The following is a 27,538-nucleotide window of genomic DNA, read 5'->3' as shown; positions in this document are numbered from 1 at the left end:
ATATTTTATTCTACTACATAAAATGATATTATACTTTCAAAAGTTGAGAGATTAACAGTGATTTTATATTTTCTAGTTTACTTCCATATTAATATAAATAAAACCTCTTTTCTACATTGGAATCTATATCTACATAATCACAGATTGTACATTGCTATTATATTATCTTGTATTTGTATATGGTTTTTTATTCTGTGGGTACGAGTTCGTCCTTTTCGAGTGTTATAGTTTTCATTCTTTTTGCAGTGCTAAAACGTCGTTTTTTGGAACTAATCGTAAACCAATGTTGTATTATTTGATGAGATTACTAATTCATTTTAAACCTTTTAGTAAGACTTTTTTACTGCTTCAAGTGAAAAGTGTCTTCTTGCCATAATTATTTGTCGGACCAAACAAGATGCGTCCGCTGCTCCACTTAATTTCATGGAAATAGCGAACGCTCGGCCTCTTAGTTAATATTTTATAGTGTTTCTTTTGCAATTCAAGACTGTAAATGTCATACTTAATAGAGAACATTTTTATCTTTTTAATATTTACCTTGTAAAAATACTATGTTGTACGTCATCGGTTGGGAACCCTGCTTCTGTGTTTCAATAAAAAAAAATCAACTCCAGCTGTCTCTGTCAGTCAATGTCAAAATTGAAAATACTAGTAAAGTTAGGTTATGTTAGTATATAGTTGCTTGGTTACTTTCATTATGTCGTCTGAAAAAGTTTAAAAGTGATAACAGTCTTGTGAAATAAATTACAAGTTATTACTTTAATAAATAATTAGCCTGTCTTCTCTGTCAGTTATCCGACAAGGTTAGAACATTTTATATTTATTAATACTTCATACATTTTGTTAAGTTTGGTACTCAATAAAATTGTTCTGCAATGGAGAAATAACACAAATTACCAAAAATGTTACTTTGGCGTGTGCCTGTTTATATATTTCTTTATTGTATACAGCACACACATATAAGCTATGGTTGTATTTGGACTAATAGTATTTAAACAACTGGCTATTTTGTCGACCCGAGTCAACAACAATAGCCTGTTGACCGAGTACTAAAAAATTGAAATATCCTAATGAAACTGGAAACAAAGAAATATTATAAGATTTTGTATATTGTCCGTTAATGCAATGTTGATCAGACGGAAGATACTAAATTTTTAGTACCCAGTCAACAGGTTATTGTTAGTTGTTGACCCAGGTCAACAAGCACAGAGGATGGTAATATGTATAAAAAGGCACTTACAATGTCCGGTCAACTTCAAATCAACTTAAGGTGTTTAAAACCTTGTAATACTCATTTGTTCCAAGTTGCATTGAGATATCTCAATTTTTAGTGCCCGATCAACAGATTATTGTTGGTTGTTGACCCGGGTCAACAAGTGTAACAGCTTGTAATACGCATAAATAGGCACTTAATTTTGTCGGACCTACCGTACTTCAAATTTAATTTACAATGCAGTCGATCTGGTAATATTTTCGTTCCAAGTTTCACTGAGACATCACAATTGTTAGTACTCAGTCAACAGGAGTTTGTTGTTAACCTGGTCAACAAAATAGAAGACCTACTACTGGGAACAGTCTTGGAGTATATGGCTGGTGAAATAGCCACATAACTGAAAGATAATAGGATTACCAATAATTGCCTTTTATAATTGTTACAACAGAAACACAATATTTTGTAATCTGATATGAAATTCTAAAACAGTTCATCGCAGTGTTTGAATTGTTTACTTTTTGGCCGCTTAATCCTGTTTTAGGATTTGATACCTGAAGAAAATGGTTGATACTTGTTCTTGAAACACTGTTTTTTACTATGTTAATTAGTAAATTTCCATAATCCTGTTAATAATTGGATGTTAGGGCACAATTAATTTTATATTGCTTGCTCTTTTTTCCATTGATCATCCAGAAATTCTAATGCATTCTGTTATAAAATTACCTAAAACACTGTTTGATCATTTTTCTCATGCTTACAGAAACAAAAGGCAGCTAAAAGTATCTACTTTGGCTTTGATATTATGTTTTACTGTAGTTGCTTTTAGTTTTAAACAAGTTGTTAAGGTCAAGAACTGGTTATAATATTACTATAGAGTATGTATTGTACATTCTACAAATAGAAAGAGATATTTTTGTTTTTTTATTTGATGGGCATTTTGCCTATGCCTCAATAGAATGTGGGCTTGATGGTATACCAACTTAAGTACTCGAATGCATGGATGCAATACATTTGCATCTTATCTTACTTGATTTTTCAATAAAATGCTTTCCAAGGGAATATTTCCAAATGATCTCAAAAAAAAGTTTTGTTGGTGCTAATATGTCCTAGGTTACCCTGAAGAGGTAATGAACTGTAGGCCAATAGCTATTCAAAACTTTAGTTCTCATCTTGAACAATGTCTCTTTTTTTATTTTAAAAATGTTATGTCTGAAAACCAACATGGTTTTTGTACCTGATGTTCATCATCTATTAACCTGTAAGTTTACCAGAACTATATTACATCTCATTTTCTAAAAAAAGTCAACTCAACAGTGTTTACTTAGATTTTTCTAAAGCCTTTGACAGAGTCAGCCGCAGTCATCTCATAGCCAAACTTCAATCTTATGGAATCGTTGATCTCTTCTTCTTTGGATTTTGAAGTTATCTTTCCAACAAACAAATGCTGGTCAAATTTGCTGCATCAACTTCTTTAGCTTTTAGTGTCTGGTGTACCTCAAGGCTCACATTTAGGACCCATCCTCTTTAAAACATTTATTAATGATATTGTGGCCAAAGTCGATGTGGTTATATTGCTGTTGCTGATGATATTAAGTTTTTCAATGAGATCTCTCATACTCGGGAATGCAGTCATCTTCAGCATGACATTGACAGAGCTGTGTGTGAGATTAGTGGTGTGAGAAAAACTATGACCTTGAACAGACGTAAATGTTGCCTTATGTATTTCTATCGTTGTAGAGAGCCTATTCTTCATAACTTATTCCTTGGAAGGTAATACATTATTCATTAATCGTGATGTAGGTATTATCTTTGATACCGCTCTCAGTTCACAGGGGCACATTGTGGATGTCCATGCCAATTCCAGAGCCAACAGGAAGCTCAGCTTCTTTTAGAGACTTCCTGCAAATGCATTCAGTATGCAGACTCTCACAATGTTGTATGTTACCTTAATTCAGTAAAATCACTAATACTGTTGTTCTGGTCTCTTCACTATAATGAACAAATTTCACTTTTGGAGAGGATAAAGAAAATTTTGCATTTTGTTAGAATGAGAATTGGTTTCCTGTATCTTGAAGTGCCATTTGAAGATCTTGCTAATCATTTTAGACTTGCTATGTCCAATAGAAGGCGATTTCAGGGTGTCATATTTTTGTTCAAGATTCCAAACTATTTTATTGATTCTCATCATCTCCTCAGTCGTATTGATTTCTGCATCCCTACTGGAACTCGCTCTAGAGCCATATAAAGCTCTCCCCCTGATATTTTCAAAAACAAACATTAAAATTTCACCCAGTATTTTTTTTTAAAGTTGGAACACATTCTTGAGTTTTTATAGCTTAACATTTTCCCAGGGAAAGATCGGAAGAATTGGACTGGAATATTTCCCCTGTTTTGGGAGAATATTTTATATTTCCTAAACCACCCAGTCTATCTGCACCCTCTAAAATAATTTTCTATATACACTACTGGTTTCAGGCAATGGGTGACAACAGTATTGAAGAACAACTGGGGACAGATGTGGTGCAAGAGGTCCTGAAGTCTGGTACGGACCTAAGGCAGTATTCCAAACAAGTGGAGCAAGAACTCAAGGAAGTGGAAAGTAAATCGATCCAAGACTACATTAAAGAGAGCCAGAACATCGTCAGCTTACATAACCAAATTGCAGCTTGTGATTTTATTCTTGAGGTAGGTGACCAAATTTAATTAATTATTGTTGAACGTATGTTGAAAGATTGAAAAGGTAACAAGAAGTGTATTTGACAAAGATAACTTTTTTATAAAATTAGCTTAATTTTTATAGTTTGTTGTACTGTAATTAGTACAAGCAAAACTATGTAAAGGATTAAAACTGTTTTGTTATACAAAAGTTTACTTAATTTTGTTAACGAAAGTAAGAACAAAATAATGATATTCATGGTTTTACAATGTAACACTATAAGTGTATACCTTCCACGGAAAGACAAAGTCAACACAAATATAGTAAACTCTTCATTAATTACGGTATGCAGGTAATTTATGTGTAGACTACCCGTGCTGTCTGTGGTATTTACTTTCTTTTTAACTAAAAAAAAAAAACAAAGTAAGTTTTAAACTCTAAAAATACTTTGAAATATTAAATAAATTTAATCAGAATCAGATTGGGTTAAATCTGACTACTTTAACCCTCTGAAGCCCAATCGAAGGCATTACTGTTACTGATATGAACGAAGTAAAGACTTGGTGACATTACATTGCTTTTTGTGAACTAAAAAACTCTCAAAGAGACACAATCTATAATATCGGATATTACTATTTGGCGTGTTAGTCTACCATTCTAGTCTACCATGCTTTGGAATACAGATATTACAATGACTGTGATTACCGAATTATGGTAACTTGCTTTTTGAAAGAGAGGACTAAAAGAGGGATAGAAAGTGGATTAAGTGAGTGACATTTTTGTAAACTTGTTGAGTTTCCAGTGAAGGAATGTATAGGGTGTAACAAAAGTATAACTTCACATGTTTTGTGTTTTACAACGTTATTGTTAACTTTACGGCATGAAACAACAATACGTGTAAATATCTGAAGTGTAGAACTGTGTTTTTTTTTTACATAGAGGATGGAGAGCATGCTCTTGGGTTTCCAGTCTGACTTAGGCAGTATCAGCAGTGAAATCTTGTCACTGCAGCGTAAGTCTGTGTCTATGTCACAGCAGCTCCATAACCGTCAGGCCGTGCGAGCGCAGTTGAGCCAGTTCATTGGTGATATCGCCGTTCCACCTGCACTTATCTCGTGAGTTCACACGCAGATAATTAATTAATTAATAATTAATGTTTAATTTGAATATGAGTATCACTTAAATTAAGTCATAGAAGTGTGGATGTATCTGACTAGCTAATCCAAATTAGTTCTGTTTTTTACAGTCGGTTTTAGGGTTTTAAAGGGTAGCATGATTCTTACAAAACTTCATCATTGTGAATTTTTTTTTCCATTCTATAGGACTCGGGATCAAGAGGAAAGTACTGATGGGCTAAAGTTATTTCAGTCATTGTGAAAAAAAAACAGAAAATTATTTGTATCAATAGATGTCAAGAAGAGCCGCATTACACTGACTTCATGAATGTCCGTGTGTATTAAAGTCAGAAGTCAGAATATTCTTTATTACAATTTCTTTAAGAAATGCAATGGTGTCAAAACAATACTGTATACAATATATGAGTAAATACATAAAATTGTAATACAATACATAACATCAAGTCCAGGTCGTTTGATAAAATTCATCCATGGAATAGATTGGATTGTCCAACAAGAGGTTCTTCAGTCTGTTCTTTAGTGTTGCACCAGTTTCCTGTCTGAAGTCTTGTGGTAGGTGGTTGAGGATTTTCATACCAGCATATATTGGTTTTCTTGCATATAGAGAAGTTCGATGAGCTGGGAGGTTGAAACGGGTTGCATGTCTTTTATTATAGTTGTGAAGGGCTGATCCTTGAGCTGGTTGTTTGATTGATGCATAGTGTGCCACCTCACAAATGTACATTGCATACACAGTCAAGATTTTAAGACTTTTAAAATGTTCTCGGCAGCTCTCCATAGGTTGTAGGCCTAGTATAGTTCTTAATGCTCTCTTTTGTAATATTAGTATCCTGTTCATATTGGTCTTGGTAGTACCACCCCATGCGGCTATGCCATACATTATGTGAGTTTCACAGAAAGCATGGTAAATGATTTTTGCTATTTCTGGAGTGCCAATTTGCGTCATTCTTCGAATTAAAAATATGCCAGTGTTCAACTTCCTGCATACACTGTCAATGTGGGCTGTCCAGGTAAAGGAACTGTCGATGGTAATGCCCAGGAAGCATGCGGTCTCTTCCATTTCCACCTCAGGTAATGCTGGTTCCTCCCTTCCTCTTCTACCAAACATGATTTGCTTTGTTTTTTGTGTGTTTATAACTAGGTCATTTTAGTGGCAGTATTGAGTGGCTAGGTTTGTAGCAATAAATGCGCTTATCTGAAGTGATTCAATACTTTCTTTGCCCAGCACAAGGGTGGTATCATCAGCGTACATTATTGGGGACAGCTGTCTCTTAGATATGCTGGTAGGTCATTTGTGGTAAGGATGAAGAGAGCAGGGCCCAGAACAGAACCTTGGGGTACCCCTCTTGTTATTGGTAGAGGTGTTGAAAGAACTTTTTTGGTAGTACTCTTTTCTTGACACAGAAGCTCCACAAGCTGATGTCTATCAGCCAGATAATTCTGAACCCATTCTGCTGCTTTTGCCACAATACCAAGGGATTGTAACTTGGTGAGGATAAGGTCATGGCTGAGGCAATCAAAGGCCTTGCTATAATCTAGCATAATACCTGCTGCTATTCTGCCAGCAACAGTCTTCTATGTGGTCAACAGTCTTCTCAAGCAGACTTATTAAGGCCGTTGTTGTGGACTTATGTTTCCTAAAGCCATGTTGGTTAGGTGTCATCAACTCATTTTCGTTGCAGTGATCCAATAATCTTTTGAGGGCTATCTTCTCGAACAGTTTGGAAATTGTTGAAATTACTGATATTGGTCTGTAATTATTGACTTCCAGTTTATTTCCACCCTTATGTTTTGGATGAACTTTGGATTTTTTCAGCTGTTGGGGAAAAATTCCTTGTTGAAAAGATCTGTTAATTAAGTATGACAGAGGTTCAGATAGCTCCTCACAACAAAATTTCAATATCTTTGAGGATATGTCATCCAGACCAGCTGAATGAGTCGATTTCAGGGATTTTATTACATTTTGCACCTCTTCTACTGACGTGGGATGAAATACTTCAAGTTTACTGTTTGTAACAGGTACTAATGTAGATAATACTGGTCTTGTATGGTTTTTTGTTTGTTTTCTTAAAGTGTTATCTGCTATATTAGTGAAGTATTCATTCAGGAAGTCTACAATTTTCTGAGGGTCTTCAAGTTTTTTGTTATCAACAAGTAGTTCTAATTTTGAGTTTTTGTCATTCTTCCCTGTCTTTTCGTCATTTATAACCTTCCATGTTGCTTTGGACTTGTCATGAGCTTGGTTGATGTAAGTCACTATGTGTTGCCTCTTCATGTCTCTCAGTTTAAAATCGTATGCTTTTTTCTTGATTGTCATGTTGGTTTTGTCTGTTACAGAGCCTGTTAGTTCAAATTTGTGCTGAGCCTCCAAAAAGTCCCTTTTAAGGCTTAGTGCTTCGTCATTTAAATAGTATTTTCGCTTGGCTTTTTTTCGAGATCTAATTTTCTTTTTAGGACATGCCATATCCAAGATAACATTCAGGGTCTTAGAAAAAGTATCATAAGCATCTTGTAGGTGGTGTGCATTCCTGACATTGTCCCAGTTTTGCCCTTGTAAGAGAGATTTTAGCACTGCCATAATGTCATCATTGAACCTGCGTCTTGTAACAGAAACTGTTGGTTTATCTTTTGTAGGGATGTTTAGGGTACACAGCTGAGCTCTGTGGTCAGAGAGTCCAGTTTGTAGTACTTCCACTTGTACAACAAGTTCCAAGCTATTTATGCACACCCAATCAATAGAGGACTGTGTGGAGCTGGTAATCCTAGTAGCTTGCAGGGGTAGTCTTGTGGTATTGAAACTTAATAGCATGTCATTAATTAGTTTGTTATCAGAGGTTTCCTTAAGCATATCAACATTTACGTCACCCATTATGATGAGAAATTTACTGTATGCTTTGGTGTCCGCTAAAAGTCTTGACATAATATATTGAAAATCTTCAAGCTGTCCACTTGGAGACCTGTATGTGCCTAATATGTATAACTGCAGGTTGTTTACAGTTAAACGACACAGTTCTATCTCGCAAATTAACTCTTCACAAAAAGATGTTGTGTCTATGTGTTCTGTCATGACTTCTAGGGCACTTTTGATGTAAATTGCTACACCTCCTTTAGCATGGGTTTTCCTACAGAAGGCAGATAATAAAGTATAGTTTTGTAGCTTTGTGTTTCTGAGCTCTTCTTCTTTTAGACCATGTTCAGTAAGTATGACAACACTAGGTGTAAGGACCTCAAGGTGGTGAGTTAGTCTTTCGATTTTGTTACGAAGACCATCGATGTTTTGGTGAAGTACTAACGTACTGTAGTTGTTGTTTTTATGAGAAGTGCTTCTGGTTTGACTTTTATTCAATTTTTGAATTTGCTTTCTTTTACTTGTCTTTGTTCTAAAAAATGGACTGTGTTTTGGTCTTGCAAAGCACCTGTAGGGGATGGGGGCATCTGTGACTGATTTTCGGTTGAAACGGACTGAGACTTATGGTTGGACTGTGATAGGTCATCACAAGCTCCAGTATAGCCATAGTGTTTCTTCATGTGCTCCATGTAGAGAGTAATGTATTTTAGTAAGAATTCCTCATAATCTTCATCACTTTTCTTTAATTTTAAGTAAATTGATGTAAATTTTAAGTAAAAGTAAATTTGTCATTCTGAAAAAAGTAAATGTATAAAACAATGTTAGAACTGTCATCATCTGTAATGAACTAATTTTCAAATAGCTGCTAACTGTTCATCACAGTTGCAAGAATTCAAGAGTGTTTCTTTTCAACTCAATGTTTAGTGCAGAAGCGCAAACAGCTAGAGGCAGCTGGGAGATATGAGTTCTGTTCCATCGCCAACCTTGTTCTTGGTTACATTTATCTTCAGTTTCTTTACTTTCCTCATCGCCGATAGTACTGATGAATAGATCATCTATGAATAGCATGAGCTTTGGTTAGTTTAATATAACAAAGCTGATAACTTTTTCTGTTTGCAGAGGAATTCTAGAGTGTGCCGTCACGGATAAGGAGTTTCTTGCTCATTTAACAGACCTCAATCACAAGATCAGTTTTGTCAAAGAGCAGAGCTATAAAGGTACATTATTTGTTTATAATTAATAAATAAATTAAATTTTGTCAGAAATGCTGCATTATTAAATGTTTTTTTTTTTATATGGAATCAATTCATAGTTCAGGACCTTGACATTCCAGAAAAGTGTAGTGTAGAGACAGTTTCTAAAATCTGGCTGCAACCCATGAGAAAGCTTCTGAACTGCACTCAACTGCGATTCCTCTAATTATATAGTACTCCATTTTGTCCAAGAAATTTTCATGATTAACACAGTCAAAAGCCTTCTAAAAATCACAGAACAGGCGACAAATTGCCTCCCACTGGCCCAAGGCAGCCAGTACAAAGTCAATCAAACTAATCAAGATCATCCAACATTGATATATTTGATTGAAAGCCAAATCAATATTTATTTATTATTGAAAATTATGTAAAGAAATATTAAAGGCTTGACATTTTCACAAGTTGAAAATAATTTTGAGAAAACTGATAGAACTGAAATTGGTCTTTAATTTTCTGTGAAAGTCTCAACTTTTGAATGTGAGGTTACTCTTGCTATCTTGAGACTAGAGACTATGTTCTCTAACTAAAAAACAGAAAAGCTGTTTACAACATTCAACATGGCAGCTGATACGTATTCTAATATAACTCTATATTACACACTATAATACATAGAGTAACTCGGTATTAAGAATAAGCGATGAATCAGCTATTTCATCACTGTTCTTACGACAGCGTATCGAAAACCTTGACGGAAGTTGGTTTGCTTTAATGTTCAATGATGGCGTAATTTTGTAAACTCCAACTGCATTACTTTTATTTGTTTACCATATCGTTAATCTTAGTGTATGCACACTTATTTTTACACAAAATTAATATCGCTCATCCAGCAAACTTTCATAAACATGTTTTATTAAGTGTTTAAGAAAACTAAGGCCAGTTAAATATATTGGTGTGTTAGTAATATTGTAATTGTGTAATATTGAGTGTCCAACTCTTCTTAATCACATGTTGTGTTACAGATGTGAAAGCTTGCCAGGACGTGAAAGAGGTCGTAGAGCAGTTGAAAATCAGTGCTGTCACCAAGATAAGGGCGTACATGCTGGAACAGATCTCCAAGTTCCGCAAACCAATGACAAATTATCAAGTGCCGCAGAATGCTATGCTGAAATACAAGTAAATTCTTTAATTTCGAAAAATTACTGAAAGCTACAATGAATAATTTTGCAAGTTATGTTACAATTCGTAGTCCTGTGTTCCCTGAACCTCAAAGGAAAAATATAAATAATCCAAAAATTCTGATAACAAGAGTTTTGGGGAATTTTTGAAAACTAATGTAAACCATGATATTTTGGTTTATAACCTTTACTTTATAAAATATAGTTACATACTGAAGTTTTTATTGTGTACATTGCTTTATTGTTAAATTGTCTCATGTAATCTTTTCACCCCACTTATTATACAATATTTTATATATATATATATATATATATATATATATATATATATATATATATATATATAGTCTCGTGTTTTATGCTTTTACACAAAAGTTCACATGATTTACAATAATTATCATATTATTATGTTATAATCATTGACAATACAATCACAGAAACATGTCATGTCAAAATATAGTTTTATAATGACTAATTCAACTTAATATACTAATAGATTACTGAAACCTAATAATCAACAATCTAAAATTTAAAGTTTAAAATGTTATAAGTAAATAATAATTGTTATCAATTAAAGAGAACTGGAATACATGAATTTTTATTCAAACAACAGATATTGTACCAATACACTTTGTAGAAGGTGGTCTTTTCAGCTACAATATACTAGACATCAAAAGATCAACATCTTAATAAATAAATATAAATTAAAAAGTATGCAATATATAAATATAATTAAAAATTGCAACAACAATTAACAAACAATAACAAAAAAATTTTACATGACCTATTTGTTATTTTTATTACATAGTACCTTTCCCATTCATTAATCATGTTAATTTGAATCAGACTACATGTTTTTTTACAATTAATTGTTATTATCATGAAACTAAATGTGTAGATTTGTTTAAAGTTGAGAAAAATCATACTATTGATAGTCTTTTGAAATTTCGTAATAAGTCATGGTAGTTTAGTAGTTTTATATTTCCCTAATTCCAGGTTCTATTTTGAGTTCACTCTTGCCAACGAGAGAGAAGCAGCAGAAGAAATCTGCCGTGAATATGTCGACACAATGGGCAAAATATACTTTTCGTATTTTAAATCTTATTCTTCTAGACTCATGAAGCTTCAGGTGAGAATCTTTTTCAACGTAATAAACTATTTAACATCATCTAGGCTTAGAGTGTGAAATCCACATTATTTGTAAAATGATTGTTATCTCCGGCATGTTGCTATTTATAGAAACCAAGAACTAAAGCCGTAAACATTGGTTCTTAGAACTGACAATACAATAATTCATTGATAATTTAAGAAAACAACTCATAATAGCTGATTTATAATATTAAGCCATCTTTTAAAGTAAATTGTGATTAAATGTGATAGTTTGATTTGAAATTCGCTAAGAAATATAACGTAAATAACTATAATGGCAACAAAGTAGACTTGTAAGTTGTCTGCTACACATATATCTAAATAAAATTAAAAAAAACTCAATGTTCAGATTGATTTGATGTAAATAAATATATATTTTTAAGAGTAAATGTATATTTTTAATTTAGTATTATTATTTTAAAAGATTATATAAAAAACTATCAAGTTGCTGAAATTGAAAACTAAGGCCAAAATCAAAGAATCAGAACAGAAAAAATAGTACCGGCCCATCACTAAATAATTCATGTGAATTTTTTCAAATAGTCCTATGTAAAAATTAATGATGTTTAACTGGAAATTGTATACAGTAGCATATACGTATAGTGTGCTTTATATATTTCTTTGTTCAAGACAGAAGAGTGCATGTAAGATTGTTTACCTTGCTTATTTCATGTTCAAAGTTCACTATTTTAAAATATGTTTTAAGTGTAAACATGTTATATGTTTGTGTGTGTTTAGTTTTGACATTGGCATATCAATCTTAAAGTTAATTATGTTTTAATTTCGATTGTGCTAAATTTCGCTTGTTTAATTTGAATGTTAAGTTTAGCTCCAGTTCACCTCCCTCTTATTGCACCATCTGGTATCTGACACTGTCTCAGACTTTACTCCTGAAATCTGGAGATCATGTTAGTCTGAAGAGATCCAAAATAGTCGGTGACGAAGCTCAAAATGAACCTTTACTTAATTTCGACATTAGAGACACCTAGACTACAAAGTACAATAATATAGTGTAATCTATATGAAGTGGCAGTCTCATCAGGTGCACAATTAAGTGCACTATGTCTTTGACACGATCTCTAAATACAGCGGAGCAACCGAGTTTCCTACACATCAAATCAAATATTATATTTTGCCAAAACATAACAAAATGTATAGCAATCATCAAAGTACTATTTAAAATTTTAAAAACATCCACACTACATCAAAACCCTGTTAAAAATTACAGTACTCTCACTCATACCATATTCATTCTTGCTACTTTACCCACTTCCAAGGCCGGTTGTCAGTATACTGATTGTGCAGTCATCCAGTTTTACGCCATAAAGTCGTCAGCACTATAAAACATTGGGATGCTAAAAAGCGTATCAAGCGTGCGTTCAACGCCTTGGGCTTCAAGGCATTTTTAATTGATTCTGGCAACTTGTTGACAAAATGAACTCCTGTCTCTGAGGATGTGTTTGTAAATCACGTGTAAACAATTGACTTTGTCCAGCAGGGAATCATCCAATAAGACGTCTGGTCCGCCATTGCAAAGCGAAAGTCAGAACATTTGATTTTCAGGATTTTGCTTTGAGATTTAAGCTGTTGAATTGTTGAACACAATTATTTGTACCAACAAAAGTTTGTTGTTTCAGAATTATTTTGGAATTGTTACTAAAGCAAAACGTTGTGTCATCAGCATACTGTACAAGTCTCCAATACCTTAGCGATGACTCTCATACCTTATCTATGTCTTTGACATAGATAAGAAAAAGAATTGGATTGAGGATTCATCCTTGAAGGACCCCATACTCAGTTAAATCGGTTCAAAGAATTTGTCTGAAATTTGGACAACTTGTGTTCTATGACTAGGAAATGAGCTAAGCTATAGAAGAGGCACACCTCTGATGCCATGAAATTCAAATTTTTCAAGTAATTTTACACGGTCAACACAGTCAAATGCTTTGAGGGTGAGAAACACTTAATGTGGAACTTCGACTTTCTAATCCCTCTACATCCAGTTTGACTAGACTCACAACAGTATCTGTGGTCGACTTACCCTTTCTGAAACTGAATTGATTCTCAGAAAGCAAATTGTGTTTGTTCAGAAATTCAAGCATTTTAATCAAAAAGAGTTTTTCCGATACTTTGCTCAGGACAGGCAAAATTGAGACAGTTCTATAATTATTGGTAGAGTAACGATCATCTTTCTTAAAGATTGGGGTAACTTTCAAGATTTTTTTAGGTGCAAGGGAAAACTCTTTGTTCGTGTTAACTCAATCGGTGAATTTATCTTTCGTACAAGGAGTTTCGAGATAAATACAAACTGCTCCTGTAGCTATGCAATACAGGTATTGTCATAGTCCTTCCCCCTCTAAAAATGGAAAGAGGTCAGATGGTAATATTCCATGCAGAAGTTAGAAGAATGACACCCTTTGTTCTAAAACTAATATTATTGTGGCACACAACAGTGTATTTTGATCCAAATTTGCACATTTTGTCCAGTTTGAGGAGCAAGCCACCAAAGATGATTTGATGGGAATTGAGGATACAGGACACAAGGGCCTGTTCCACAAGTCCTCACTGAAGCAGAAGAACACAGTGTTCACGATCGGCAACCGAGGAGAGGTGCTTACATCACTGCTGGAGGCTGATATCATCATCCCCCACTCTGCCCAGAAGGGGGAGAAAAGGGTGAGAAGCGAGATTAGTATTGTTCATGTCTACTCTTAAAAATACAGTACAACCCCGATAAGTCGGCCCCCGTTAATCCGGAAGTCTGGCTAACCCGGACCGATTTTTCAATTAAAAATTTTAATGAAAAATCAGACAAACATTTCAATAATAAAAACATAATATTTTTTAGTATCCGTGAATCGATGTTGCATCAGTATTTTGATGGGACTGTACGACAGTGAGTGTGTGACACATGGCACACGGCGGCCGAGTGGCGGTCATTGTCCCGGATTCTCGGAAACAATAACAGACTCGTATTTTCCCAAATCCTCTCTGAAGTCGATGAAAATGACTGTGGTTAGGAGCAGACAATAACGGAGGCTATGAGCCACTTACTGACGAGGAAGTGATCGCGTCGTTTTTTCCTGATGCTAATGAATCAGACGCTGAGGAGGCATACGGTGACATTGAAGATCAAGTGATAAGTCATGGAGATGCAGTGACCAAACTAAACGAACTAATGGTTTATTTCGAGCGGCAGGCAGAAACATCGACGGCTGAATTGCTCATGAGAGACTGCGTGATCGCACAGCACGCAAGCGGCAGACGACATTGGTACAACCAAAGCTGACTGAGTTTTTTACCAGAAAATGAACAGTTATAAATGTACTGTAAGGATTAATAATAATTAAATGTCCATATGTTTGATGTTTTTACAATTATAATGGAGTTTATCTGTAAGTACACCGTATTTTATGAATTATTACCTAATTCTCCGGCTAACCCGGATTTTCGTTAACCCGGAACGGCTGCGGTCCCGATTAATCCGACTTATCGAGGTTCCACTGTAGGTTGATGCCATTTGTTGTAATATTAGGCTATTAGTCAGGGGTTCTGGTTCTTTAGTATAAACAATGAATCTATTATTTAAAATTATACTTGTGACATTGTATTAAATCGATTTTATGTTACATAACATCTGTGAGTAATTTCAAAAATAAAAGGTTTATTATAATCCACCCATTTACTGATCTATCATTAGATATACCATAATATTTCATTTCGTTAGCTGACGTTATGTTTAAAGGCGTAAACAAAAATTGCAAGCCAATATCAGTATTTTTAATTACAAATCTCTAGATGCCTAGTCTTTTTAGAAATCCAAGCAAAGTAATGCCTGCACGATCTATTAGGATATTCGTCAACTAAATAGGCACTCACTAATAACAGAACAGATGGTGAAATGGTGCAGGCAGAATAACTTTGACAAAGCATTGTAGTGAAAATTCACAATTTTGGCAGACAAGTGACAAAGAATGGGAATGGATTGGAAAGAATTGGCTTGCTGGTTGGATTATATTTTCTCTGGTATGAAAGATTTTTATTACTTTTTTTGAGGCACTTGGACAAATACTAGATTTATTTTTTGAACTTGGGTTTTCTTTTGTGGATTTATTGTTGACGTAGGTGTTTATTGCAGCACCCCTATGAGGCACTGTTCCGCAGCGAGCAGTACGCCCTGGTGGACAACGCGTGCAGGGAGTACTTGTTCATCTGCGACTTCTTCATGGTCCGAGGAAACCAGGCTCTGGAGCTGTTCAACCGTATCATGAGCGAGACACTCAATCTGTTGCTGGTAAATGTTGAGCTCTTAATTCTGTAAAACTCGAACTGTTCGTAGGCAATCTTTCAAGGTAGGGGAAGGTGCCTAGGCAACTTTTCGCTATCAGGTGAGCTTTAGTAAGCTAACAAACAATATTTATTACATGTGTACATCTGGAATAAAAAACTTCTTTTCGGCTGGTATTCTACTAAATTTCTATGCCTTCATTATATATCATATCATTCATTATAAGGGCCATACTACGAGGATAAAACGGGTGGTGTAAATGTTGGTTATTTTTAATTATAACTAATTATGGAAGCAGAATTATTTACGTTGATTTTAATACTGAATTTCACAGTGTATGCATGTAAAATGAGTATTTTATAAACACTCTCCACCTGTGAAATTGTAAGTTCCAGTTTCATGTTGGTGTATAATTGTAAAAATTGGTTCACGAGTTAATGATATCCCAAAAATAAAAATAAGCAAAGAGAACAACAATAACTTTATTTGTCAAGATAAAAGAAAGATCCATAGTACATTGCCGTTATCTCTTGAAAACTGAAAATGTTTTGCAAAACTTTCAAGGCAGTTCAAGATTGTTTTCCAGTTTTTCTTAGCACATATTTTAATTTATTTATTATAATACTAAAATTTATATGTTGTTAGGATTCATGAATTTTTCAAAGAAACATAATGATATTATGCAGTTCAAATTGATAATAGCCTATTTAGGTCTTTCAAAAGTCGAGTATCACATCTTACAGTATTTCACTTTACTCTTTAGTTTATTGTAGGTTATTGACAAGCCAACCCAAAATCAGAAATAGTGTTGGGTCTAAAATGGATCCCTGTGGTACACCTGTATTGAAAGACTTCCTTTTATATTCATATCTTCTATCTCCAATTGTAAGCAAAGTTTTTGTTGTTTCCTTTACTAGAAATACAATTGAAGTCATTTTATAGTCGGCTAAACTTAATATAAATTCTCATTGGTCAAATTGTTTTGCAGAAAAACCTGAAGACATTTGTGTCATCATGCTATGACTCCATTGCACTGTTTCTGTGCATGCATCTGGTGCTGCGCTATCAGCTGTTGTGTCACAAACGTGCTGTCCCTGCCCTGGACCAATACTGGGATACTATGCAGGCAATCATATGGCACAGGTATGTTAACTTTGTTTCTTCAACTTTAGTCTTTTTGGTTTCAATGATATCAGACCCTCTTTCTGTTACTGCTTCTCCATCACCAATAAGTTTCTTCTCTTTCAATCTTGTTCCCGTTACGTTTTCTTTTCAATCTAATTCTAGTTTGGGAATGTTCTCTATTTCTCTATATTGAGCATATTATATATGCATATGCACTGTGTTGTAATTTTTTTTTTAGATAAGAATGAATTTTCTCCTCCAAAACATTCTAATTCAAATCCCTGGCAAATACATTGTGATCAAAAATTTTTCATATGCACCACTGAAGATAATCTTTTTTGTGTTTTTTTTTTTTTTGCTGCTGTGTGTAGCATTTCAATAATAATGAGATTAATTGCTTCTCTCCAAAAATGCAGATCAGTTAGAGGCAAAAAAAAGAGGTTCGGATGACTGACTATTTTGACTGTCTCTAAAACTAGCAGTATAGTTAGTTGATGTTAAAAAAAAAAGTAAAGAATGCCTTATTTTACCAGGTGAAGTTAGGGCTAAGAAGCCCTCTCTAACACTTAACCTGGGGACCAACAGCTTAATGGTGACTTCCGAACCACCACCAATGGCCGGCCAGGCGGGCCGCTTGCAAGAACAGGATCGCTCAGCGGTCACCTGTCCAAGCAGCAGCCACGCTCGACGTTGCTTGATCTGTTTATTCTTGATCTGGCTTGATGTTGTGTTCTTCTTCAAAAAATTTGAGCATACTATCAATAAACACTTAGATTCCACATTGCACCGCTCAGAAAATGATGGAAGATAACATTTTGTGCATCTTGTTTGCTGGAATTGAAGATCATATGAGTAGTAAACCAAAGTACCTATCATACTCTAAAAAAATATACTATGTGTCCCAAAAGTTCTCTCCCCCCCCCCCCCCCCCCCCCCATATTAACATTGTTCAACAGAATTATGTCAACCAATATCCTTGGGGGTTTCAGCAATAACTCTTAAGTCATCGCTAATTAGTTGGTTAAGAATGCAAGTAATTATTGTTCATGTTGATCAATTCCTGGACAGTTAAAAAAGACGTAAAGATTTTAAATTGACAAAATTCTAGTATTTTGACTGTTTACATATTAACTAGAGAAAACTAACTCACCAGTAAGAAAAATTCTGCAAATGCTATATAATTCTATGGTTGTCAACAAATGGACAATATGAAACATATATACCAGCTATAACAAAAGTCTCACCTCTCACCCCCTCCCCCACATTAACTTTCGAACAGAAATATATCAACTGATATCCATGGGGAGGATCTTATAGTACTAAAAATCATGATGTTTTAGGGTATATGGGATTTTAGCTTAAATGGGGGATTGGGGAGGGGTATGCTGCAAACCAGAGGTCTCTATCTCAATTTAGTACAATATGGCAGCCTGTTAAAATTGCAATTTAAAAACTATGCTAAAAATCAAAATTTTTGTCAACAACTGGTTATGGTTGATGATTTTGGTTATTTATTAATGTTGAAATAAATGAACTGAAAAAATTCAAATATTTCAGATGAAATATTTTTCTTTTAGTAAATACATAAACAATCAATATACTAGAATTTTGTCAATTGAAGATCTTTTTACTTTTTACATTTTCCAGGTATTGATCAGTATAAACATTATTTACTTGCATTCTTAATCAGTTAGCTGCAATTAAAAATAACTATGAATGTTTACCATGCCACATTTTGTTTTTAATTATGCCATTTATTCCAACAATATTGCTCTCAATTAATATATCTCTAGCCTATCCCAATTAATTCTTTCATAATAAGCTATGAGATTTAATATCTTTGTAAAGTGTATCAAATCAATACATATGTTTTCCCTTTTATGTGTTTTTTCTAATGATCTGTCTGTGTTCTAAGGTTTTAATTTTCTAATTTTTTCTTTATCAGTTTCTGTTGACAACTTTTCACAAATAATTTTAAAATATAGAAGAAAAGCATCTGACCTGAACTGAGTAAAAGACATCTTTCCACCATGCAGAATACTAATGAATTTAGATTTAAATAATAAAAAAAAATACAACATTTATTTTCTTTTTTTAATCAGTTTAAGTAATCTGTTTTAGTCATCCAAGCTTGTTATGCTGTGTTTAAGGTTTGAATATGTTTTCCGCCTCAACATCCAAAGTGTGAAGGACTGTGATCCAACCAAATTCAGCAAGGAAACTAAGCCCCATTATGTGAGTATTTCCCCCAACAATATCTCTGGCAAAATAAAAGCATTCTTCTTCACCTTTTAGATACCTTTTGTGATCTAGATGGAAGACAGCAGTGTGTTATAGAATATATAACGAGGTAAAATATTTTTCAAATGATTTTGAGATCATTACTGTTGAGGAGTGCGTGAGGAATTGCATTGCCTGATAACGTTGCAAATTCCCGTAACAGAACAGCTGTTTTCAGTAAATTATTTCTAACGTCTGCTTGCTGTTTGTGGAATTCCTTCCCAGCTCCTTTAAAATCTTCCGTGAGCAAATATCGGTTTGCTAAGGTTGTTAAGTTGTATTTTTTGCAGCGGATGATATGATATTATCACTCTAATGTATTTTCTGTTGTATTACAGTGAATATCAAGAACTACTAAGAATTGTTTTTTTAGAGTGTAATTTTTGTTAGATCCCTTAGCCAGAAATGGTCATTTTTGTACTATTTATTAATCTTGCTAAGGAAAATATAAATTTTAGCTAGTAACAACTCCTTGAATGTAGATTACACGGAGGTATGCAGAGTTCAGCGCAGCCGTAGTGGGGATCAGTGAAAGTTTCCCAGACGAGAGGGTGACACGACTGCTTGCACAGCTGCTGGACGAGGTGGAATGTTTCGTTCTGCGAATGGCGGCAATCTTTCCACAACGTAAGGAGCAGCTCATCTTCCTCATCAACAACTATGACATGGTCTTGTCCATCCTTATTGTGAGTAACACATGTAGTGTGTAGTCATGTGTGTAGTGTAGTACATGTAGTATTTCGTCAGATTTATAGTTAATTTACTCTTTTACAACCAAATAAATGTACATAATATATCAAAATCAAAGTCAAAGTCAAAATTTCTGTATTCAAAATTTGTACATATACAGTTACATACACATACAAACATTGAATGGTGTCAGCTATAACATACATAACATAACATACATTTACATAATTAAATTCCCTCATTTTAACAGTGTATTTCACAACCACCTATCAGTTTATAAAAAACTCATCAAAAGAATACAAAGATTTACTTATAAGATATTGTTTTACTGTTTTTTTTTTAAAGTAAAAAACTATCAATTTTTAAAATATGTTCTGGTAAGCTATTATAAAACTTAATACCTGCTACTTCTGGTTTTTTTGAGGTAATTTTTAGATTTATATGTGGTGCTGCAAGCTGATTACGATTCCTAGTTAAATAATTGTGCGAAGCCCCCAATTTTGGTAATGTGTCATTTACTTTTTTTACTACAAGTACCGTTTCCAATATATAAAGTCTGTAAATTGTTAGAATGCCTAGATTCGAAAATAAATGTCTTACTGATTCTTGATGGTGTAGTTTAAGCATAATCCGTATGGCTTTTTTCTGTAATATAAAAATTTGTTGCAAGTTTTTAACACTTGTTGCTCCATAAAGCACAACGCCAATAAATAATAATATCAACGCCAATATCAATAAAATAACGATAATTTTATTAGGAACAAAAGATATTATTTTAACCCTCAAAGTGTTTTCTTCAATTTGTACAGTCACAGTAATTTTCAGGATTCCACTGAGCTTTCAAAAAATTTTAAAATTCATAATATTTATAAAGTGTGCCACATCATTTTTTAACAAAGAAAAAACTGTAGAATCACTTGTTCGAAAATTTAAAAAAATTTATGCTCTAAAATAAAGGAAAGCTGTTGCTTTGTAAACAAGCTGATATAGTACAGCACGTTCTAGTGGAGAATTTTGTTAATAACAACACAATAGACATCAAATTACGTAAATCATTACGTACAAAATTAAGGGTTGCGTAATACGATAAAATTAAAATCATTGATTCCGTAAAATTACTTAATCCGCATTCTTTGGAAATTTTGGCGTTCTGTAAAATTACAGGATCCACACTCAAATGTTACATAAATCCGCAGTTTGTATAAATTGTAGACCTTTATTACACTACAATGGGCCGATGGATCGGCCCGGCAGTCCTCAATAGAAAAACACTAAGGACAAAGGTTTGCTCTTAGTCCTCAAAGGGTTAACAGATGGTATCATTAACTTCATGATCCTATTAATCATTACTCCAGATATGAAGAGTTAACATTGTTTATCTATTGGTTTGTTCTAGAATTTATTTGCTTTACTAGAATTTCAGCCAAGGCACACAAAATACAGTGTGTTTGCCATGAAGAACGTGAGCTTTTGCAATGCATAACATTTACCAAGATAGTGTACATACTATAATTTTATTAACATACACAACATATACTGTATAGTTTATCTGATTTTCATGTATGAGTTATGCATTAAAAAAAATTAAACATTCATATAGGAAAATTAAAAACAAATAATATCCTTTGTGTTAGCACATTAAACTTCTTTATTGTCACATTAAAAGAATTTTTTCATAACTTTAATTTTTTTTCCATTATGGCTGTTGTTTCTGTACAAATGGCTTCTTTTTGATCATTTGTTGAACGTGTTTAATGTACACACATTTTACTGTAGATACTGCATCGTACGTCCTACTTGGATAATCGGACAGATTACCGTGGTTACTGATCATTCTTTCAAGGCTGAAGTTTGCTTGTTACTTTGGTGACCACCAGAGAGCGCTGTCGTAGGTTATGGTGACCAAACTGCATGCTGTATGAATGGCAGTCAGTGTTTGGACAGGACCATCGATACAATTATTTAGGGCAGCAAAGTAATATAAATATGGTGTTAATTATTGTTAGGGCGAGCAGGAGAGGTGTTGGAAGGGTTTAGGGCTGGTCAGTTGATGATTTATTTCTAGGGATTATTTACGATAAAACAGTAATATATTTTCTGAACAGAAAGACTAGGAGTGAACAGGTTAAGTGTTGAACATTGGTAATCGTAATTGAGTGGATTTAATTAGGTAAGTACTCTGTCCACATCAAAACTAAATAATATAACTTCATGCATTATCTGTTGAAATTGGCGAATCGTAAAAGCTGTCTGTGTTAGGGACGAGGCCACTCAGATGGTTAGATAGTCGTAACCTTAATAACCACGGTTCTTATTTTGTGGACCTAAGAGATTGACAGCCGCAATACCACTGAAAGAAAAAACTGACGTTAAATGAAAAAAATTAGATGAGCGAGTGGATTAGTACGTATTGCAAAGAACAAGATGACTAGATGGGTGATGATGATTGTGGCAGTTGAGCTTTGCCACATTACTTGTCTTTCCTTTTATTTGATAACAGAAGATTGTCTGTGGGAAGTTAGTGCTGTGATTTAAACTGATTGTCATTCGTATATTTATTTGCTAATTTATGGATTTACTGCAGGAGAGGACGCGAGATAGCTCGAAGGAGATGGACAGCTTCCGAGAACAGCTGAACAGCAGGAGTACAGAGTACGTCGAGGAGATTCTCAGCCCGTACTTTGGAGGAGTTATGCAGTTTGTGAAGGAGGGAGAATCTCTCGTGGAAAAGGGTCAGGGTGACCAGTTAAAGAAACAAGAAAGTAAGTATAGATGGAAGTTTTGTCGCTATAACTTTTAAGTAACACATTATGGCAGGTGTTAAAGAGGTGTGTGTTTGAGTTTGGATCAGTTATTTTCAGCTAGACTTATTTGAACGTTTTGTTTGAGTCGTCCTAGATTAAAAAAGTTTATTAAAATGAAAATTATAACTTAACAAAAATTTATTTAAAATTTTTTAAGTGTGGTTGTAGAAAACCAAGATACGTTCAAAATTACATAAATTAATTTACAATAATTGAAGTTTTGATTTTCCAATTTTATTAGAGAGCGGTGTTACTTCAGTAGTCTGGCTGTTGCACATCCAAAGATCAGTCACCAACCGTAGTAAATTAACAAATTCTGCGTTAAATCTGTGTTAAACACTAAATAATGTAGTGGTTTACAAAATTACATGCCCAATATAAAGACTTTAAGAGCTTCATAATGTGATTAATGTCAAATTTATTGGAACACTCCGGATCAAGATGGTATTTTAATAAAAACATTTGTGTCATATAATCCTAAAATTACACACTCAAAACAGTACACTTGTATGAAATCGTATCTTGTATATAATTTGGTCTTAATAGGATCATAAGTTCCTAAGTTATGAATGTTGTAGGTTGCAGTTTGGTTAAAAGGCATCAAAAACTCATACCCTTTTTGTTATCAACATAAAAACAGGAAGTTATTTGTGTGTAAATAATTTATTTTATGTCCAAACACAGAAATAAACCAGCAAAAATCAAAGCAGCTTTCAGGCACTCTAAAAAGAATAGAAAAAGAAAGAGAGAAGAAATTAGCTGGAAAACAAAATTAGATAAGAAGAGAAAATGTATTGATGACAATGAAGAAAGTTAAGATAGAGGAAAAGCTACACAGAGAAAGTGCAGAAAATGTTCTAGAAGAAGCTAATAAAAGGTTAAAAAGAACAAAGATTTAAAGTAAAGTATAAATTCCCCAAGCGATGATAGAGGATATTAATAAAGTAAACTTTACAAAAAACAAAATGTTGATAATATTAAAAACCTTGAAAATAGATAAATCTAGCCTCATTTCAGATTTTAATTTAAAAAACCATAAGTTTCCTTTTGTTGCCATACACAATTTTTTTTGCTATGAATAAATTTGATTTTGTTTATAATCAAATTTTCCTTTATATTAAAAATGTTGTTAAAGGCTATTTCTTCCTTTACATAATGAAAATGTGTTATAATTTTGAATAAAACGTTTATAAAATAGAACAACATAGAGGAGATTAGGGTTGAAGGTTTGCTATTGATTTTTTCAACTCAGGGTATATTGCAAGGCTTGCAAAATATATACATAAGTAAATATATAAATATTAAACTAATTAGCATAATAATAATCTAAGAGTATTTAATTCTTACTTGAATGAATTGGGTTAAAAAAAAAAATGCTACAAAATATGCATTTTAGGCCCGGTATTTTTTGCAATAACAAATCTGCTTTACTGATACAAAATTTTACAGCCTAGAATTTGTAAAAAATGTATTAGTCCTTTTTTGCACTTTTATTTATCTTTGTAAATAAAAAAGCAAAGATTTTAGTAAAACAAATTTATAATTTTACAAAATAATACTAATGGAAGCAATTAGAAAACATTTAAAACGCAATTAGTAAAACAGCACTTTCCAATATTATTTTATTTTTGGAATAAGGACTTTCAAAACCAAATGTTTCATCATCAAGTGATGCCGCAAACCATTTTAAAGGCCTTGCCCCAAAAATAAAACAAAAAAGAAATATGTATTATATTTTTTTTAAATATTGCAATCAGAAATTCTAAAAGAAAAAGGATAAATTTTGGACAAAAGTAACTGGCACAACAGGTATAGATGTTTGTGAAGGCCTGGCACATTATGTAATGTAGACAATATTGTTTTGCACTTAAAGGCTTAAATCCTACATTAGCTGTTACATCACAATAATATGTTAATGTAATTAGCTTGTTCATACTTGATTGTGTTTCACACTCAGTTTAGCTTCATGTTTTTATAATATTACATCACTCAATAAAAGATCTGATTATTTTGGTCATACCTATAATGAAAGTCACACGTGTGATGATTTGAACAGGTAAATCACTGGCACTAGTCCAGTCGTTCTCCAGCACCTGGAAGAAGTCACTGGAGACACTCCAAGAGGAAGTGCTGAAGTCGTTCCCCAGCCTGGTAACCGGCTCTACGCTGCTGCAGCTAGCGTTGACTCAGCTGGTCCAGTACTACAACCGGTTCAGCAAGTTGCTCACACCCAACGCCAAGGCACAGCTCACCAACATCCACCACATCATGGTGGAGATCAAGAAGTACAAGACCAACTTCTAGCATCCGGCGTCTGCCGCGGTGTAGCACGCTGGTGTACAGTGACTGTGATTGTAAAGTGGAAGATGAAATTGTACATTCCTGTAACGTCACTCGGTACCTATTACATCATGAGGTGTACAAAATGAATGAACACGGCTCACGTTCTATAATATACTAAAATATTCTATACTGTATATATATTTAACTGGTATTTACAGACAGATCAATAAAATATGAATTCATACGCAAAGAAGGAATGTTCTGTTAAATAAGTTTAAATTAACAGGGCTAAAAGACAAGAATTTTATTGGTAACTACCTTCTAGGGTTCACTGATTTAAAATAACACAAAGACACGTGAAGGTACACATATTTCAGAATTTTCGACAGGACTGAAACTTTTCTCAACCAGTAGGGAGCATTTTAGTTGTCTGACCACTTGTCAATGTGGGAAGCAGGGTTTCCAATTAACGTTTTTCTAGACACTTTTGAATAGGTACTATTTTGTTCAACAACGGAAACTGTAAAGTCAAGAATTATTGCTCTTCTAGGGTCCACTACTTCCCATATTGACTGTGCAAACCAAAGTGGACAGACAACCAGAATACTCTCTACTGGTTAAGATTTCAGTCCACTCGAAAATCATTTTTAAACATGTCTACTTTCATGTGTTCTTTAAAATCAGTGGACCCTAAAAAAATGCAAAAGGCAGTGAAAAATATCGAGCTTTTACAATTTTGTGAGCATTCATGTTCAATATAACTTGGAGTAATATTTATTGATCATGTCTACACCCTCGTCTGAAAAAAGAATGACAAAAACTTAAGCGAAAACAATACAAGGTAATGTTCATATTTGTAATACTGATTTTTAACTCACATTAGTGATTGGCTGATGTGCTTCTTTATGTTGATCTACCTAGTGAATATTCTTATTGTTACACGTTCAAGAGTTCATTAGATTTTATTTATAAATGTTATGTTTATGTATTTCCTCATTGTTGATTGTCTGCAAACTAAAGTCATCTTAAACTAATTAAATATACAAAAATAACATACATTTTTTAATTCTTCCTGCATTTGTCCATTACAGTGATGTACAGGGTTTTCCAAAAAGTAGCCGCTATTTTGATATTACTGAAAAAAATAGCTTACCGATCGCAATCAAACTTAAGCCTCCTTCAAAGTAATCTTCGCTGGACAAGATGCACATGTTCAATCAATCCTCCCACTTCCGAGAAAAAAAGTTGCAAAGTCCACCTTCAAGATCACTTTTTTCTCCACTGTCAAATTCAGTTTGACCTCTTTAATTATTTGAAATTTGATTAAATGGAGATTTCTTGGGAACAACCAAAGTCACACACATCAGAATGGAGGATGTGGTACTTAGCTCTCGTGGTGTTTGGCCAAAAACTGTTGAATCGTATGAGAGGAATGGGTCGGTGCTTTATCAAGGTCAAGCATCTAGTCTCCAATGGCCCACAATTCTGGATGTTTTCACCACACTCCACTCCTGAGATGTCCAAAAACTTCAAGGTAGTACTTCTCGGTGATAATGTGGTCCTCTGGAGCATATGCACTACACCTTCGTGTCCAAAAAACACTGTGATTTTGCTGTGCTTTTTGGGTTCTGGGTTCCAGGTTTGATACAGGCTGATGATAAAGCTTTTGTTTCAGGATTTTAGTCACAAACTGACTCATCGCCAGAGAGTGGTCTTGATTTCATACAAGTCTTGTGCAACTTTAAAACTCCTTTTGATCTTTGGTGAGCAATTAAGGGGTGAATTTTGCAATTACTCGTTGCAAACCCAAATCCTTGGGCAGAATTTCTGCAACCTCTTGATATGACTAAATCTTCTAAGATCTCGCACTCTGTTAATAAATTGTCTCAAGGCTGACTAGAATGCTGATCACTTTCAAATAAAACCCTGCCATTTTTAAAACAATTGAACCACATATTCATTGATGTCAGGGACATTGCGGCTTATGTAAAACTACACCTCCAAGAATCTGTAAGACTCCTACGCACAAGTGATGACACCTCTGAACTTGTCTGTGAAGCAGTTCTAACTGAAATAAAAATTAAAACAGAAGTCTTGCTGCTTCTGGGGGTTTACAGACCACCTCATGCCAATCTGGACATTGCAATTGACATCCTTGCAGATATTATCGACCAACCTCACCAAACAAATAAACACATACTACTAATGGGTGATATAAATGTTAATAACCTCCAAACAAACAACGAGAATAACAAACTGCTAGAGTTCCTCTCATTCTTCAATATAACAAGGCAACAACTTCCACCAACCCGAGTAACGCACCTAACATCAACATCAATAGATTGGATATGTACGAACATGGAAAAAAACAGGCTACATACATCAGTCGTGACAACTGGGCTCTCGGACCATACCGCACAGCTGGCAGAAATTAACTTAAATAAAAGCTCATTAAAAAGACCAAAAGAAACAAAGAGAATATTCAATTCAACTACCACTGAACTCTTCAAATCATTGTTAGCCAGTCAAGACTGGGAAAAAGTTCTCCTGGCCAAAGACATCAATTCAACCTACAACCTTTTTCAAAATGCAATCCAAACCCACCTCAACACAGCCTGTCCTCTCACCAAATCAGTACAGAAACGCCGCTCAACAAGACCATACTGGGATGGTGAATGTAACAGATTGAAAGGAGAGT

General features: G+C 33.9%; 1 protein-coding gene across 1 annotated transcript; it reads left to right on the top strand.

Moving 5' to 3' along the window:
* Positions 1–601: 601 nt before the first annotated feature.
* On the top strand, positions 602–25,892 carry LOC124364249 (vacuolar protein sorting-associated protein 52 homolog). Its single transcript, XM_046819575.1, has 13 exons — positions 602–803; positions 3,689–3,898; positions 4,809–4,984; positions 8,973–9,070; positions 10,066–10,219; positions 11,218–11,350; positions 13,858–14,046; positions 15,509–15,664; positions 16,647–16,801; positions 18,934–19,018; positions 19,546–19,749; positions 22,338–22,515; positions 24,614–25,892. Exons 2-13 carry the CDS (start codon positions 3,692–3,694, stop codon positions 24,859–24,861), a joined length of 1,983 nt encoding a protein of 660 aa, XP_046675531.1. The 5' UTR covers positions 602–803; positions 3,689–3,691; the 3' UTR covers positions 24,862–25,892.
* Positions 25,893–27,538: the final 1,646 nt, after the last annotated feature.

Source organism: Homalodisca vitripennis, chromosome 6 (genome assembly GCF_021130785.1).
Source record: "Homalodisca vitripennis isolate AUS2020 chromosome 6, UT_GWSS_2.1, whole genome shotgun sequence".
NCBI classification, from domain to species: domain Eukaryota; kingdom Metazoa; phylum Arthropoda; class Insecta; order Hemiptera; family Cicadellidae; genus Homalodisca; species Homalodisca vitripennis.
This window is presented reverse-complemented; position numbering and strand designations above follow the sequence as displayed.